The sequence below is a fragment of the Urocampus carinirostris genome, chromosome 13 (genome assembly GCF_059441175.1).
Source record: "Urocampus carinirostris isolate Australia breed hairy pipefish chromosome 13, RoL_Ucar_1.0, whole genome shotgun sequence".
In the NCBI taxonomy this organism is placed as follows: Eukaryota; Metazoa; Chordata; class Actinopteri; order Syngnathiformes; family Syngnathidae; genus Urocampus; species Urocampus carinirostris.
The window spans coordinates 22,688,210-22,705,425 of NC_142361.1; the positions used below are offsets into that span (position 1 = coordinate 22,688,210).

A 17,216-nucleotide genomic window follows, 5' to 3' on the forward strand; every position below is an offset into this window, starting at 1 on the left:
CTCACCCGATAAACAAAACGTCCGCACCACTTTGGAGGTTCCACCATCTGTAGCCAAGATTTTCAGAATAAAAGAAATAAACCGGCGCCCAAGACTTTTACCTCAATGCTCGATCTGTTTTGAAAGGTCTAAGATGTAGCTTACCATCGTTTCGGCACCAGTGTTAGCTCGCTAGCATTGTTTCCGCTATTATTTGGAGGGAAACGCGAAAACAGTGTTTTATGTTGAAATCTTAATACCAAAAGGCCACAAGTATCCCACTGGATGAATGTTTGCGAGCGTGCTGCTTACTTTGTTAGCAAATTATTGGTGTGTTTGTGTGCAGGGGTGCACATTTCTAAGTGCTATGCAAGCGCAAAAGAAAAGAATGAGGGGAAAAAAAGCTTCTTTTGCCTCCCAGGAAAATTCTATTTTTTCAAAATAAGAGCATCACACAGACAGGGTTTTCATTTTGTACCAAACAAAAGTAGCGGCACAGGAAAGCTTCGTTTTTTCTTTTGATCCTGAGGTGCACCTTTCTGGAAGTGACGTTTAGATGGAGATCCTGGACACTTTTATTTTGAAATGTTTCATGTAGCTCTGATACGTGTTGCTGCAAACGGACTTGACAAGATTTTTTTCGCTAAAAAAATACTAAAAAGCATTTTTACAGACATGTTGGAATCGTATTTGGGTGACATTTTATCTGTGTAAAGTACCAATTGTGAATAAACATCTAGCCTTCTTACCTGTAACTAAATATAATTTTTATGCAATAAATTATATTTCTTAGTTTAAAAGGCGTCTTAGTGTGTTTTTGTGTGACGCCCATTCTTTGTTAAATATTTCAATCGATGAAAGTCCAAACTTGGAGTCATCGATTTTTTTCTGTAGTGGTAGCACCACCTACTGGCAGAAGTTATTACCTTGTTCTGTATTTTTTGTGGGATATTTTTACGTTTCATTGCAATTGGTTTTGCAAAATGTTTAGAGAAATTTTAGATATTCAGTTTTGAATTTTTATAGTTTTTCTTGAGAATGTTTTACGATATATTTTAGATTTTCTTGGGATTTTTTAGATTTGTTTAGTAAATGTTTTGAGAATTTGGACATATTTTTAATTTTTTGGGGAGCAATGTTTTACATTTTCTTCAGATTTTCTTGAGAATGTTTTGGGGTTTTTTTCCCCAGATTTTGTGTATAGATTTGTAATGCAAATTTGTTTTAGAATTTGGGGGATTCTTTTATAGTCTTGGGGGAGAATTTATATTTAAAGTTTTTCTTTAGAATTTGTGGAATTTTTTTAATTATTTTTATTTTTATTTATTTATTTTGAGAAATATTTTAGAATCTCTTGAGATGTTCTCGAATGTTTGGATTTTTTTAGACATTTCTAAATTTGTTTCACAAATTTTTAATTTTGGGGTGTCTATTTTTAGTTTGAGAATTGCCTTAGATTTTCGGGAGGATTTTCAAATGTTTTTTTAGATTTTTGGAGTAATGTTTTCTATTTTTGGAAGAATATTTTGTGGTTTATTTTTTTGATTTTGTTAAGACTTGTTTGGCAATTCTTTGGGAGATTTTTCTAGGGTTTTGTTTTTTTAGAATTGTTGAAGATTTTCTTGGGATTTTTCATTGAATTTGGGGATGTTTTATAGATTTTTTTAGAACTGTGTTAGACTATTTTGGGGAATATTTCGCAAGGTTTTTGAGAATTTTGGGGGAAAAATTTGCAGACTTGTAACCCTCTGAAAGACCCGTAGGCTTCAGTGTTAAATACAGAAGTTGTTACTTTTCTTCTCAAGAATGAAGCAAAAAAGTCAGATTTTGCCCTTTTCAACAAATTAACTCCACTCAAATGTTTCACGTTACTCTTTTCATTTTATTGCAAATCATATAAAGCAGACATGAATTGGCAACGGACTTTGTGGCACGTTTCGGCTACAAAAGTGATACAACCGAGGTTGAGTTCACCAATTTTAATCCAGAAAAAAAAGAATAAAATTACGTTGCATATTTCTGGACGAGTCCAGCAAAAAAATGATTATTTATAACGAGGGCATTGGTTTGCTCTTGGCATCAGTGGGGACAGGTCCCCTATTGTATACGATAAAACTACGCCCTTGATTTATAGCGATCTCCTCCTCGAAGGAATTTAAACAAACGTCACAAACAGTAAACCGCCCTGACAAGCGCTGCCAATATGGCATTTTGTCGACCTCTGTTGGCCGTTGCTGAAATTGACATAAAGCTTTCTTGTAAACAACGTGATTCAGTCATAACACTATGAAATTGCACAGACAAAACGTTTAAAGGCAATGTTGTGGAATACCCTAACAACCCAAACCAAAAACCCGTAACCCCTCTCGCCATCCATCCCGCTTAATTCCCCTACCCAAATATTTAAAGGCAAACTAATGAAATACCCTAATTCCAATCTCATATCTCCCTGGAAACCCCAACCCCTCTACCCAAATATTTAAAGGAAATGTTGAGGGATAACCTAACTGCAACCCCTTATCACTAATCCTCAACTCCTAACCCTTACTCCCTAACCACAACAAGCCAACTCCTACCCTGAACTCCCTACCCAACCCCTTGACTCTATCCCCCAAACCCTAAACCAAATCAAAAGGAAAACAGGAACAACCCAACGCCTAACTCTACCCCCTACCCGGAGATTTAAAAGCAATGTAGGGGAATAACCTTACCCTAACTCCAACTTCTTATCCCTGATATACAGTAAACCTGTATATAACCCCAACACAACATTTAAAGGCAATTTTGAAGACTCTACTAACCCAGAGACACTTCACACCCTGACATCCTTAACCTTAACGCTCTCTAGTCCTAATCCTAAACCCCCCTCAACCCTTTACACTCTAATTCCCATCATAACTACCAATCCTATCCCCTCTAACCCTAGCCACCAAAGCCTAACCCGCCCTAATGTCTAAACCCCTAACCCCTAGATTCATCAACCCTAAGGCCCTAACCAACTCCCTAACTTTCCTTAACCCTAACCCCTAAATGCCACATACACCTACAAGTAAACCCCTAACCCTAAACCTAGGATTTTTACATGTTCATCTGATTTACAACACTGCATAAAAATTAGTGTATATAGCTAAATATTCTACAGATTGGTCATATCACTACATAACAAAGTGCCATTTTTTAAGATTAGCTTTCGACGAATCGATCATGTATTTGAAGACACTGATCAGGTCAATGATTAGAACCTCACAATCACCCATCACTTTTTTAGAACTGGTCTATGGGCTTCTCAGGTGTTCCTAGGAGCTACCACCTTAGTGAACTCCACTCTGAAACCTGCAGGTCCACGGTCCTCAATAACCAGGCTTGCGGGAATGGTAGGAGGGTTTCTGCCTGTGCTTTCTAAGCCTGGCGGGCCACCGACTGAAACGCCGGCAAGAGCGAGATGATGGTCCTTGGGAACCAGGCTTGAGGGATCAAAGGAGGGTTCCCCCCTAGTGCTTTATAAGCCCGGCGGCCCAGCAAACGTCATGCCAGAAGCTACACACGGCGTTTTTCCTTCATCAGATGGTGTGCACAATAGCTAAAGAAAAAGCGGATCCGACGGCAAGCCCCAAGGTGAGAAATAAAGACATGAGAACCCCCGTGGCCTCGGCCAGCTCCCTGGGGACCACCTTGGGCCCGTAAATCATGGGCAGGGTGCCCAAGTACCCGTTGGAGAAGCCCAGCAGGCAGTTGAAGGCAACGGGGTAGGCGTCGTGGGGGAAGAGGACCAACGGTAGGTGGTCCCTGGGCTGGTAGTTGCAGAAGATAATGAGCGGCACCAGGACGCAGCGGCACGCCACCAGGGTCGGCAGAAGCGGGCTGGCGGGCCCCGGGGCCCGGACCCAGGCCGTGGACTGCCGTCCGCAGAAGTCGGCGACGTTGTAGAGGAGGAAGCCGGCCATGGGGACGAAGAAGGTGGTGGTCCAAGGACTGCCGCTGTCCTTGTCTACTGATTGGATGCCGGAAAGCACGGCGGGGAAAACCATGAGGGTCACGCAGAAGACGGAGAAGACGCTGAGGGCCAAGACCCAAATCTTCTGCAGGATGGGCCACAAAGGGGGTGTTTGCGGGGGGGCCCCGGCGCACTCCTCGGGAATGGTTAACATGTAGTATCTAAATGGGAGAGAAGGGAAATCAATTATCCATCCTTTATTTTACAAGCTAAATTGTTTATTTGAGACTTTTTTAAGGTGTATATTTATTATTAAGTTTTTTAATTTATTCTTTTATATTTTGGGAGGTTTTTTTTCTAGATACATACAAATTGTAAGGAGCATTTTCAGAAGTTTCTTTGTTTTAGATTTTTTTGGGGGTTCTTAGTTTAATGAAATATATATAATTGCGATTGTTCTTTTATAGATACATTTTTGGGAAGATTTATCTATAATAATATAATAGATAAGCTATTTTTTTAGATTAGTTTTTTTTAGAAATTTTAAATATAGTTTTCTTTTTTGAAAGGTTGTATTTTTCTAGATTTTTTTATTTATTTTGTATTTACAAATATGTTTCTGTTTTTTATTTTTGGGGGAGAGTTTAGATATATTTCAAGATTTTTTAAAGATTTCTTTTTTTATTTTAGATATTTCTTTGAGAGTTTCTAGAACATTTTGGGAGACTAAATTGAGATCTTTTGTGAGATTTTTTTAAATCGATTATTTTTATAGTATTTTTTTCATTTTGCAGATATTTGTTTCAGACCTTTTTTTAAATTACAGAATTTTCGGGGCGGCCTGTAATTTATACATGGGAATTACTTAGTGCCTTTGTGTAAGGCAGATATTGTAGTGCTTGACTGAGCCTTTTTTAAGCCTACCTCTAATAATTACAACCTGGTAATAACATGGTAGTAACACAGTAAGGACGTAGTTATAACATCATGGGTTATTTTAAAAATCCTTATCAAGCTGGTAGCCCTTTGCGCCAAGCAGTGAGAAAATACTAGCTTTCATCCTAACCCTACTTCTAATAATTACAAGCTGACATCACAAAGCAAAATTTTAGAAATGCGTATAACAATGGTAGCCGATTGGACTTATGAGGAACAAATATTTGGAGAACCCTGTTGTAATAATTTCAAAATAGTCATACAATAAAAACATGGGTTCTATTAAACTTTTTGAAAATATAGAAGCTATTTCAATTTGAGTGTTTCCGTAGTGAAGTGGCTAGCACATTTGCCAGGCCGGGTGGAAACATGTTGGCCTGGAAGGGGCCTGGGTGCCACTTGACTGTACTTGCCCAAGGCACACCACAGGAAATGGTGCCTCTATGGTTAAGTGAGCCAACCAACCAACCAGTTCAGTATATTGGGTGCCACCAGCCTGTACTTGCCCAAGACACACCACAGGAAATGGTGCCACAACGATCCTTTTGGTTAAGGGAACCATTTAAATTTGAGGGATTACTGGCGCCGGCTAGTGGTCATTGGGGGAGGTAACACTGCACAGTTGTCAATTTATTAATAAATCTACAGACGCTCCCCTACTTACGAACATTCGAGTTCCGAAAAACAGTAGGTACGAACATTGTTTTTAGGATGTTGTAAAATATCCGGACATTGTTGTAAGTTAGATTTTGTATTGTGTGCACCTTTTGTCCGAGTACAGGACATTACGTAGTACTTCTTTCCGCCTCTACCGGCATGTGGCACTAAGAGGTCACCCAGCATCCACCCGGAAGAAATCCACTTCCTCCTCCTAGTTTGTGTGTAAATATGCTATATTATATCTCCAGCGCGCTAAGAACGTTGACATTTGTATTGGTTAATATCTCGTGAAATGAAAGTGGAATAAGAAAGCTTGATGCTGTTGAGAAAATGGTCGGAATGCTTTTTTTTGGCCACCACAGAGAAGGACCTCTTGAAGATCATCTTCCAAAAGTAAGTTAAACTAAACTTTATTATCTTTATAGAGCATATTATCTTATGAATCGTTTATTTTTAGTACAAAACAATTCAGGTTACATATACAAAACTCAAACATAAAAAAGATAGCACTGAAGCGACTTCCGAACAAATCTAACTTCCGAACGATCGTCCGGAACCTATGTTCTTCGCAATAAGGGCAGCGTCTGTATCACGAAGTAAAAGTTGCCCAGGGTTGACTAGGTCCCACTGCAATTTTGTATCATTTTACATGCGTAACTATATATTTTCACTGCACTCCACAGAGAAGTCAAAGATTTGAACGGAATTGTTTTCCACACCTTGAAAAATCCAACCTGGGAAGAAAGAGGTAAGCCAGGATGCAGAGCACGATGAAAACGTCTGCGGTGAGGAAGTAAGCCAAGGCGCTCTCGATCACGTCCTTGGCCACCGCTAAGTCGGCTATGGATGCCACGGCGCTAAGCGTCCCTCCCATCGCCTGACCTGAGACACACAATGAAACCGCATTCATTTTAAAAATGCATTCATAAAAAAATAGAATCAAATACTGAGAACATAGATTTCTGATGAAAAAGAAACATGAAACTTCTACCCCCAAAATGGCCGCCTTTCTCTGAAATCGGCAGCACGTTAATTTTGGAATTTCACAATTTGAACTCGTCAATTACGTACAACGTTAATTTATCTAATAAATAAATTGGGAATAGTAAAATAAAATGACTAGAAATACAAATTTCAGCAAAACATGACATTTATTTACTTAGTAGGGTTTCACAAAATATTTTAGTATTATTAAACTCCTATTGGAAAAAAAACATTCTGGAACTGTTTGATTGAGAAACCAGAAATGTGTGAATTTCTGAGCTCTCTTTAGATTCAAGATTTTTTTTTTTTAATTTTGGAATTGTTTTATGAGGATTTTGTAGAATTATTTTGTAATTTTTTGAGGGTTTTTTATCTACATATTTAATTTTTGAAAGGGTTTTTTGGAAATTTATTTGAGATGATTTTTATTTTTGGGGAAAGATTTTCAGGAGAATTTGGGGTTTATTTCTTTAGATTTATTTGACTTTTTTTGTTTTTTTAGAATTTAATAATTTAAAAAAAATCAGAAAATTTCTTATAATTTGAAAATTTCCTTTTGATTTATTTTTGGAGTTTTCTTTTAAAATAATTTTCTTGACATTTGTTTTTACATTTTTTTTAATTTGTAGAGATTTTTTCCTTCAAGATATAGATTTTTCTCAAATATCTACTTCGTATCCTACGCGAAAGATTAAGCGACGATAAAAAAAAGCCATCGATTACATGAATAATCAATTAGCTGTTGTACCTCTAATCATGTCAGTGTAATGTAATGGAAAATGAGTTTTGACATCTACAGCCATTACCGGCAATCGATGCAATACACACATTTTATGCTCATTTAATCATAAATGTAATCATATATCATACCTGATATAAGCGCTTGCGAGATCCTCATGGGAAATCGCCCGCTGATGCCGAAGACGCTTCCGCAGAAGATGTTGGAGGCGCCGCTAACAATGGCTACGCTAGCTAACGTACCCACGAAAAACTCTTCCCTGCAGTCGGACACGTCTACCTTGACCAGGACGGTCGTGATCACGAAAACCACCAAGATAACCACGAGCGACGACAGGATGCGGACATTTGCCGACAGCCTGCAATGAGAGTTTCTTAAGTGAGTTTGACAAAAGAAGAGAATAAAGACACTGACCTGTTGACGAGAACGTAGTTTAGCATCAGACACAGCACCGAGGGCACCGTGGAAGCAAACGTCAGGTAACTTTCGAAGTAGTCCTGCGGAGGAGAACACAGGATTATTGTTCATCGATAAGCAAAGTTCTACAAATGAACACCAAATACAGTAGATCCACAGGACAGGCAAGCCCACCTTATGATGTTTTCACTTCATGGTGTGGAATAATAGTTTTTGGGAACCTAGTTAATGGTATCTCCCCACTACACAACCTCAAAAACAAATTGTTTTGCGTGCCTGAAAACAAAGACACTTTGAACTTTGCAACGTTCGTGCATAAGACAAGTATGGTCTCGAAGAGGTCTGCCTGCTACTGGTAGGTGTCATAAAGAATGCTGGTCTGCTACTGGTTTGCATCACAGCCTTGTGAAAATGCAGAAATGCTATTTGCTGAACTCTCAATGCTTTTCCCTTTCTCCAGTTAAGAATCTCAATAACTGTGCTTTGGTGATACAATACTGTGATTTTTGCACTGTATATATTTACTATGGGTCATCAAGCTAGCAGTGATGCTAAAGCGCGAAGCAAAACATGATAACCATGGAAATAAAGTTTGAAATGATCAAGAAATATAAAGAAGGCACATGGATCCCATCACTAGCTATGTTGCATAGCCATAGCAAATTGACATTCACAGCTCTGATTATAAATAAAGGTGATTAAAGCAAGGAAATCCGACAAGGACAATCCTCACAAGGGCACAGTAGTACTCTACTGTATACTTTTTATGTTATTTTATGTTTTCATCTGGAGTACCAGAGATTTCTAAACACATTAGCTACACATTAGCTTAGGTTTCCATACCCACTTTACAGTAATTTGATATTCCACCTCAGAACTGACTAATGGCGTATCCCGGGGTCTGTTGTGTTACTCGTTGAAAAAAATGAGCTGAACTTGTTTGATAATTCACTCAACAATAATAAAAAAGCAACATGACTTCATAGGGTTTTGGTGCTATGGTTAGGTCTGTAAGCATTTTGGAGCTTGGTTAGTGGGTTTATGTTGCAGCGAGGTTTAGGGTTTTGGTTGGAGCTAGGGTTATAAGGGACATCACTAGTTTCTCAACTGGTAGGATGTCTGTCTTCCACACAGAGGGTTGAGAGTTCTCGGGCTATGGTTTTGGTAGGAGCTAAATTTAGGGTTAGAATTTTGACAGAGTTTGTAGTAGCATTGGTTGTTCAAATAATAAGATGTCTGCATTTCCCTCGTAAGGTTGTGGGTTTGTTCCCCAGCGAAATTATTTTGTTTTTTGTTGAGAGCAGCCAAAACCCTCATCCTGGCTCCAGCTAAAATCCTAACCCTAATCTTTAGTGAGACTTGATACCACAATCCAATGAACATAAATCATATATCTTAACATTTGAGCTACCAGTTTTGTTAGGATATCCAAACAGAAGTCTGACCATAATCCACCAACCCAGGCATAATCCTAGAAGAAGTGTTAGGGTTTTGGGTGAAATTTTCAGCAAATTAGATAGCTCAACTGCTAAGACTATCACACCTTCGGGTTCCTGGATTCAATACCCAGCTAAAGCGGTAGGTATTGTAGGATGAGGGTTTTTGCTGGGGCAACCAAAATCTCACTGACTAAATGCCTGACCCAAACCAAGGACTGTCCTGGTTGTAGCTTGAACCCACAACCCTCTAGAAAGCAATTCTGTCTTTTTACCTTTTAAGCTACCACAGCTGATGCAAAAAATGACAAACTAGATTCTTAACCTGCGCTCCAACCAAAAAAACAGCCAAAACCCTAACCCTTGCTCCAACACTAACCATGGCACCAACCCTACCTACAGCAAATACACAACCCCAACTCCAAAGAAAATCTGAACCCAAGTTTTACCAAAAAACATAAATCCAGCTTCAACCATTCTTTCTTTGATGTGAACACTTTATATTAGAGGTGAATACTTTAAATTTTTAGATTTATTGTTTTTGATAGTGTATACTTTGCCAAGTGGGGGGCAACCCTAATCTCATGCTGGCAACACAATGATAATAAAGGTGATTCTGAACCAAAAGCCCTTACCCCAAAATTTGAACTAGCCTGAGGATTGAACTCACACTATTACGAGTGTAACAAAGGCAACCTACCAGTTGAGTTACCACAGCATCTTAAGATCAAGACCAAACTCCAACCCTAACCCTAGCTTCAAACACAACTGAAAAAGCCAAAGCACTAACTCCATTTAAAACTTTACCACTAGCTCAAACACCAGGTCCCTAACCAGAGGATCTGGCCTGGGGAAATCAGGGAGCCCACCAGTTGAGCTACTGGGGGTATTCTCAAAAACCTAACGCCAGCTCCAAAAGAAAACCCTTAACTTTGCTCCAAACCTTTTAAGATATACTCTTTCCTGTTGATTACTCTCAAAGCACCACGCATCCCTGAAAATATCAATGACAGCAATATTTTTAAAAAAAGCTTGCGTTTCCTTTTTTATTACCGTTAAATCTAATAACCTGACGCTAACTTAGTGGGAGCTATTTTATTACAGAAGATTTGGATTGTTCTAGCAGTTTTCAAAACAAGCTACAAACAGAATGATTTTTCTGAACGTAGAAGTGTCACCAAAAGATGCTGGTTTAATGTTTTACCATTTTTACACAGCTTGGTGCAAAAGGGCAGGATTGAACATGTATTTCTTTTAATTAATACGCAATATTTGGGGGTCCCCCTAACATCTTTCAAAACAAAAACTCACCAAGTATAGTGATAATCTGTTGGTGTTTATGTAGGGATTCTGTTATTTTGTCTGTTTATCCATGTGCCATGATGTCGTGAGCTGCATTTGACCATTCTCTACCCTGATTGGCTAAAAATGGAGAGGTTTGATTTGATTCATCCTTTGCTGTATCTTCCATGGGCGAAGATCCTCTTTAACATGACAGTTGCACAACTCAAAAGGCAATCTGAATTCAAACGCGCCACCTCGAACGACCGTTCTCTACAAAACACCCTAAAAGGTTTTCTCCTTGGATCTATACGATTCAAGTAGGTCACTCGTTTTGACTTCAAAGCAGTGAATTTCGCCCAAAGAGCGATTTTCATGGCTTTAGAATGAAGAACGTTCCTGTACCTAGATTGTTAGTATCTTTATGAATTAAAAGGATAAGGTACTGACGCCGAAGCCTGATCTCTCGCCGTCTGTGCCATTGCTCATTTTGTACATCCAGTAACTTTTGGCGGTGATGAAAAAGTTCCAAGGCAGCAGGGATCCGATGCCCATCAGGAAGAAGATGGCGTAAACCAGTGAGTAGCGGTCGTCGGGGGCGTAGCGCACCGCCAGGGGTGTGGTTGCCGACGGCAACGGAGTCTCTCCCTCCCCGTCCTCATCCTCCAAAGAGCTGGCGTCGTCGAGGGCGACGGGGATGTAGGACGAGTTGAGGCTTGGCTGCAAGAGTCCTCCGTCCATTTACAACTCGCCCGTTACAGTCTTAGATAAGAAATCTGAGAATTAGATTAAAAACAAAGAAAGGTTTTTTGTAAGCCAGCACACAAACACAAGTACCGTATTTTCCAGACTATAAGGCGCATCTAAAAACCCCAAATAGGCCAGAAAATTGAAAGTGTGCAGTATAATACAGTGAGCCTTATATACCCGAAAATACGGTGGATACAATTGGAAATGCACAGTTAAAAATAAATCATACTGCAAAGGGTAACTGTTCTGCCTTTGAGAAACATAAAGAGTGATCTTTGAATGCCCTCCTGTGGTTACCATGTTACTTGTTGCTAAAAGGAACAAAGGAGAAAAATCTGATATGTATTGCTAAAATAACAAGTTATTATGCTCTTACCATGTAGTTACCATGTTATGACTATGTTATCTGCAGGTTGTTATTAAAAGAAGTAGAATTAAAATTGGCTTGAAATTGAATTTCCAAGAAAAACACAATGACCCTTCACTGGTGGGCTATTTTTAAAACTGATTAGGCCTAGCCCTAGGATTAAGGAGTTAGGGTAAGTCTTACTTAGGACTTGTATTAACCCTAACCCTCAACCCTTTAATCCTTAATCCTAACCTGTAACTCAAACCCTAGCTCTAGGTCTAACTCCAGGCCTAGCCCTAATCCCTATACAACAGTGTCATCTTGTGGTCAAATATTACACACTGGGGCTTTAAAGTGTTCAAACTAGTATTTCAATCTAAGGTTTTGGCTTAATTTCTTTACCAAATTATTAAAGTAATGGTTTCTTGCAGCCATCAAATTTCCCAACCAAACTTTAAAAAATAAACTCAAAAGTCAGCAAGCATGATTGATTAGATCTTGGAAGATTGCTTTGAAATATTAGGAGAATCTTACTGCTCCTTGCATCTGCAGAAGACCGATTGAAAGGAAACGATGGGAGCATTATCTTGGGAAAGATTTCTTCAACCTGTATGAGGAAAAAAGTATCAGCGGACATTTTGGAAAATCTATCACACGCAGTCCAAAACAATATCATAAAACTCAAGCTTAGCATAATATCATTAATTCTTTTTTATAGTAAAAAAATGACATTTTTGTATCAAACAATATCTTTAGAGTGTTTGTAAATCTCCGCTTTTATTGTGCTGTTTCACGCTGAGAGCAATTATGTTAGCTGTAATATATACAATGGGGGAAAATAATGGTTTGATGTCTTGCTGATTTTGCCGACTTGGATATAAATCAACAGTATCCGTTTTATGTATGCAAAATATTTCAAAAGCATGCATAGCAAGGCTCCAATAAGTCTGTTGCTAGTCAAGGACCTAAAATGACATACCCTAGCCTTGCAATGTCTTCGCTATAAGGTGTGAATTAGGATATTTTGGCCCCTCTATACGGCGTTTTCTCCACTATACGACATCAACAACAACTTATTTCGCTTGCCCCAAGGTTTTGCTGGTCTGCTATTAGTTTGTGACCGGGCATCATGAAAATGCTGCTACGCTATTGGCTGAAATACCTCCCACAATACATTACTCTTCATTCAGTTGACAATCTCATGTGTTTAATAGACTTTGCAATACAATACTGTTTTGTTTGTCCGGCATTTATAAGATGGGTCCCAAGGCTAGCAATGATGCTAAAGGGAGAAGCAAAAACACAATAACCATGGAAATAAAGCTAGTGGTTAGTAAGAAATACAAAGAAGACACACGAATGGCTATCCTTGCTAAGTTTCATGGCTGTAACCAATCGACGAGAGGGACTATTGTCCAAAATAAGGAGGCCTATAAAGCAAGGAATGCTTCTCTAAGCATGGCAATGCTTGCTAGTGGGAGTTTTCAAATTTGTTTCATGTTTAATCTGCCTTCACTGTCTCCTCTCATTTTCTGCATCCACCCGCTACTCGACTCGACCAGCTCGTCACTTCCCACCCAGGGGGAACAAAATATCGTTTTTCCTTTAACTGAGTTTTTATTCAAAATGTTACTTAATCAAATACACATAGTATTTGCGTGAGTAGTACTTAATATGTACCATTTCTCTATTGTAATGTTTTTATCTTAGGTAACAGGAAATTCGGAACACGTTAGCTAATTACCATAGGTTTCTATCCCCCGCTATATCACAATTTCACCTAACAATCCCTACCTCAAGCTTTTATGTTGTATCCTAGGTGTTCACTATATTATATTTCCTCCATCTTCAAAATTTTATACACATCACTTTACAAAGGCATGCGATGTTTTATAATCTTCAAAAAAAAAAATGAGTCAAAATTAAGCACATAGGAAAGCACATGTCTCTAAGTTTATAAGGATACATTGAGGAACTCATTTTTTCACATGACACCAGGGTGGAAAATGCAATGACATGCTAAACTCGAGACTAGTGCAGACACTGCACATTTAAATTAGCAAGTTTTCCGCTTGTTTAACCAAAAACACTTACATGTCCTTGTAACATTTATGGATTTAATACCTCCGGCACCAGACATCCTTTGGACGTTGGATTGTGGACTAAATCTTGTCTGGACATTATTTAGCCCTAAAATAAACGTCTACAATATGGTTGTGTTCCGCCTATCCAATATGGACCTAATTAAGTCCCTAAATGAATAACTATGGTATTAAGCTTGTCTAAATGTGTCCTAATTGAATCTTTTCTTCCGGCGCCGTCACGAATGGCAGCCACTCCAGCAGCTCCCGTGTTATTTTCAATTGTTCTCGATTGTTCTCAGCTCAGGGATGCTGCTGGAAATGTGAATTTCCCTTCGGGGATGAACAAAGTATCTATCTATCTATCTATCTATCTATCTATCTAATTTAGCCTTTAAAGGCCGTGTTTCCGACTTTCTACCAAACAAAAGACGTCTTTTTGAAGAAACCTAGACATTTTAAACAAATTCTCAGCAATGTTTTGCTGTTGTTAACAGGGACAGTTACCGGTTACATGGTGACAGATTTCAACCAAAAAAAGACGAAGATCTTATATGGAACCTTGATGCCGTTTTAACGTCTTTAAAACAAAGTTGGGCTGCAATTAACGTGGAAAAAAAATTAAGTGATATAGTGACGCCTTTCAACTAAATAAATACGAAATATGAAAAATAACAGCAATATTGTGACACCTTTAGAACAAATGGAAAACGTTGTTTGGGCGGATCTTATAGGTGTTTTTAATGTATTTTTGACAACTCTTTGTGTAGTTAACATGGACCAAATTAACGGTGATATAGGGACATCTTTCAACCCAATAAAAGACAGCTTTTGGATGCAGCCCTAGACGTCTTTTTAACCTCTTTACATGAAAGTTTTGCTGTAGTTAACGTGGAAAAATAACAGCGACTTTGTGACACATTGCTGTCATGGACTTTCTGGACAAATTTCAACATATTACCTATTGTTTTCTTTTACTGACGTTCACTATGTTTTGGGTACCGTTACCTAATGCTAAATCTATTGCACTCTGGTCATCATGGAATGGTGAGGCCCCCATCTCAAGGTTTCTTTTTTCCTCTCGCAGAGGTTTTGAGTATTTCCTTGCCCGCATGTTGGTTTAAAATCAGGGGATGGTGAAATTGTAATTATGTGCAGTCCTTTGAGACATTTTGTGATTAAGGGGTGTACAAATAATTGTGACTTGACTTGCCTTTTAAACAATAAAAAGACGTGTTTTGGACGGAACGTAAGCGTCTTTTCAACGTCTTACCTACGACCCTTTGCTTTAGTTAACATGGACAAAAATGTGAGTGTCATAGTGAGAACATTTCAAAAGAATAAAATACGTATCTTGGAAGGAACCTAGGCGACTCATTTAAACTTTTTAACCACTTTACAACAGAGATTTTGCAATACTAGTTAACATGGACAAAATTGTCAGTGTCATAGTGACACATTTCGACCGAATAAAAGAAGTATTTTACCCAAAACTTAGGCGTAGTTTTCAAGTATTTTCAATGTCTTTTCGACAAGTGTTTATTTGTTAATGGACAAAACTACCAGTGGTAGAACATGACGTATTTGATTAAAAAACCTACCTCGTCGTTGATAGTTCCACAAGTGGTTCAATTTGTATTTCTTTAAAAGAGACATTAATATTTATTTTCGGTGAACATCTGCGAACTATCTAAAACCCATTCGGACAACTGTGACTGAATTTCCGGTTTCTGTTTTTCAGATTAATGTTGTTGGGGAATGTAGGATTTACAGGAAAATTGAGATTTGCAAATGTATGAGTAATTTACGCATTATATTCCCAAAAGAATTTTTAACAAAAAACGTGGAATATTGTTGAACAGGATGTTTTATTTAATGATTATAAAATGTGTTATTTTGAATTGTGCACCGGATACGATATCTGACGGACTCCGGTTGTGGTTTTCAAAATAAAGCGGTATTTAAAACGGCAAACCTCATGAGATTGATTGATTGATTAAATGCCAGGCTTTGTATTACACATTTAAGCAGGTGTAATAGTTTGAAGGATGATTTACTTCAATAAAAGTCATCCTTTTATTTTCGTGTTTTAAATACAGCAGGCAATAGAGATTGCGTCATCACGTGACCTATAAAGGCGCGCCCGATTTTTTATGACTTTATTATTCAATCGCTTAAAATGAAACACAATCCAATTATTTCACCACCAACAGGCTAGGATGTGCGGTTGATGGTGGACGCATCAGGTTAGCACTGCTCGTTCTATGCGTTTATACTGTCATTGGCGTCGGTTTTAAGAGTATTGTTAATTATTAATTTTACAATTCTAGCCATTTTAACATAGTTAGAAGTAAAGCAGCCGAGTCCTGCCATGGCCGGGCATTATACCGGCGGGCGGAGACGTAACTGCGTGAGATTCTTGCTCAAAGATGTTGTGGCAATTTCGGAGGGAATGTCAAGGACGGATTTTATTAACAAGTTTGTTGAAAAGATTCTGAAGTTTAAAAAGGAGGAGGTACATGCTGTCATAAAAATGACTTCTGGCAAAGGCTTTGATGTGAGTTTTGAAACGGCAGCTCTTTATCAAGAGTTTTGGAATCGCTTTGAGGGAGTGAGGTCCCAGTTTTCAGGATTTACAGTGGAGAAGCTGACTGATAATACTAACAAGATTGTCGTTGTTAGAATGTTTAGTGAAATGATCAGTGCTGATGACGTCTGTTATTGGTTGAGTAGATACTGCTCAGTAAAAGGCCAGGCTATGAAGGTGAGGTGTGAGAAAGGCTATTGGAATGGTGCCTGGAGGGTACCAGTCCAACTACGGCAAGATCCTCAGGGCTTTCAGGGACTGAAACAAATTCCGTCGACTATATTCCTGGGGGAAAACCGTGGCTTTATCCACTATCAAGGGCAACCGAAACTCTGTCGCAAATGTGGTGAGCATGGGCATCTGGCTGAGGTATGTGATCGAATTTTTTGTGGAAAGTGCAGAACAATTGGACATTCCTTTGAGGAATGTAGCAATAGCAGAAAATGCAATCTCTGTGGAGAAACGAATCACCTCTTTAGAAACTGCCCGAATTCGTTTGCTAACAAATTGAAAGCTAGGAAGGCAGTTAACAAAGACAACAAAGACAATGAAATGATGTCAGACAACATAGATAATGAAATGAATAAATGTCACAAAGACAATGAAGTGAATAAAGATAACAAAGACAATGAAATTAATAAAGTCATGGAAATACAAAATGAAAATGAACAAGAAATTAATGAAGTTATAGAAATACCCAATGAAGATGAACAGGAAATGAATAAAGTTATGGAAATACCCAATGAAATTGATCAAGAAATGCACAAAGAAATTGGACAAGACAAACAAATTGAAAAAACAGATGTACCTACCAAAACCCCTGGAGCAGAGACCAGAGAATCAAAATTGAAACAGGAAGAACCTGGAAATTATAATTCGATTTCTCATAAAATACCTGAATTTGGACATGACAAACGAATAGAAAAAGCAACTGCCACTCCGAAAACACATATTAATCAGGAAGGGCCTGGAAGAGAGTTCAAATTAGCAAATTTGTTTGCTACGCCATTGCCGGGATTTGGAGAAGACAAACAAATCGAAAAGGCGAATGACTCTCCAAAAACCCATACGGGCACTGGAAAG

General features: G+C 38.4%; 1 protein-coding gene across 2 annotated transcripts; it reads right to left on the reverse strand.

Annotated features, from left to right (window-relative positions):
• Nucleotides 1–1,840: 1,840 nt before the first annotated feature.
• Nucleotides 1,841–15,263, reverse strand: slc29a3 (solute carrier family 29 member 3). 2 transcript variants are annotated; one of them, XM_088351741.1, is made up of 7 exons: nucleotides 15,148–15,263; nucleotides 12,000–12,072; nucleotides 10,817–11,142; nucleotides 7,647–7,729; nucleotides 7,364–7,590; nucleotides 6,244–6,391; nucleotides 1,841–4,134 (listed from the first exon to the last, which is right to left on the reverse strand). In XM_088351741.1, exons 3-7 carry the CDS (start codon nucleotides 11,105–11,107, stop codon nucleotides 3,540–3,542), a joined length of 1,344 nt encoding a protein of 447 aa, XP_088207867.1. In that variant the 5' UTR covers nucleotides 11,108–11,142; nucleotides 12,000–12,072; nucleotides 15,148–15,263; the 3' UTR covers nucleotides 1,841–3,539. The 2 variants fall into 2 exon arrangements, with proteins under 2 accessions (XP_088207867.1, XP_088207866.1); XM_088351740.1 differs by having other exon boundaries at nucleotides 6,229–6,391.
• Nucleotides 15,264–17,216: the final 1,953 nt, after the last annotated feature.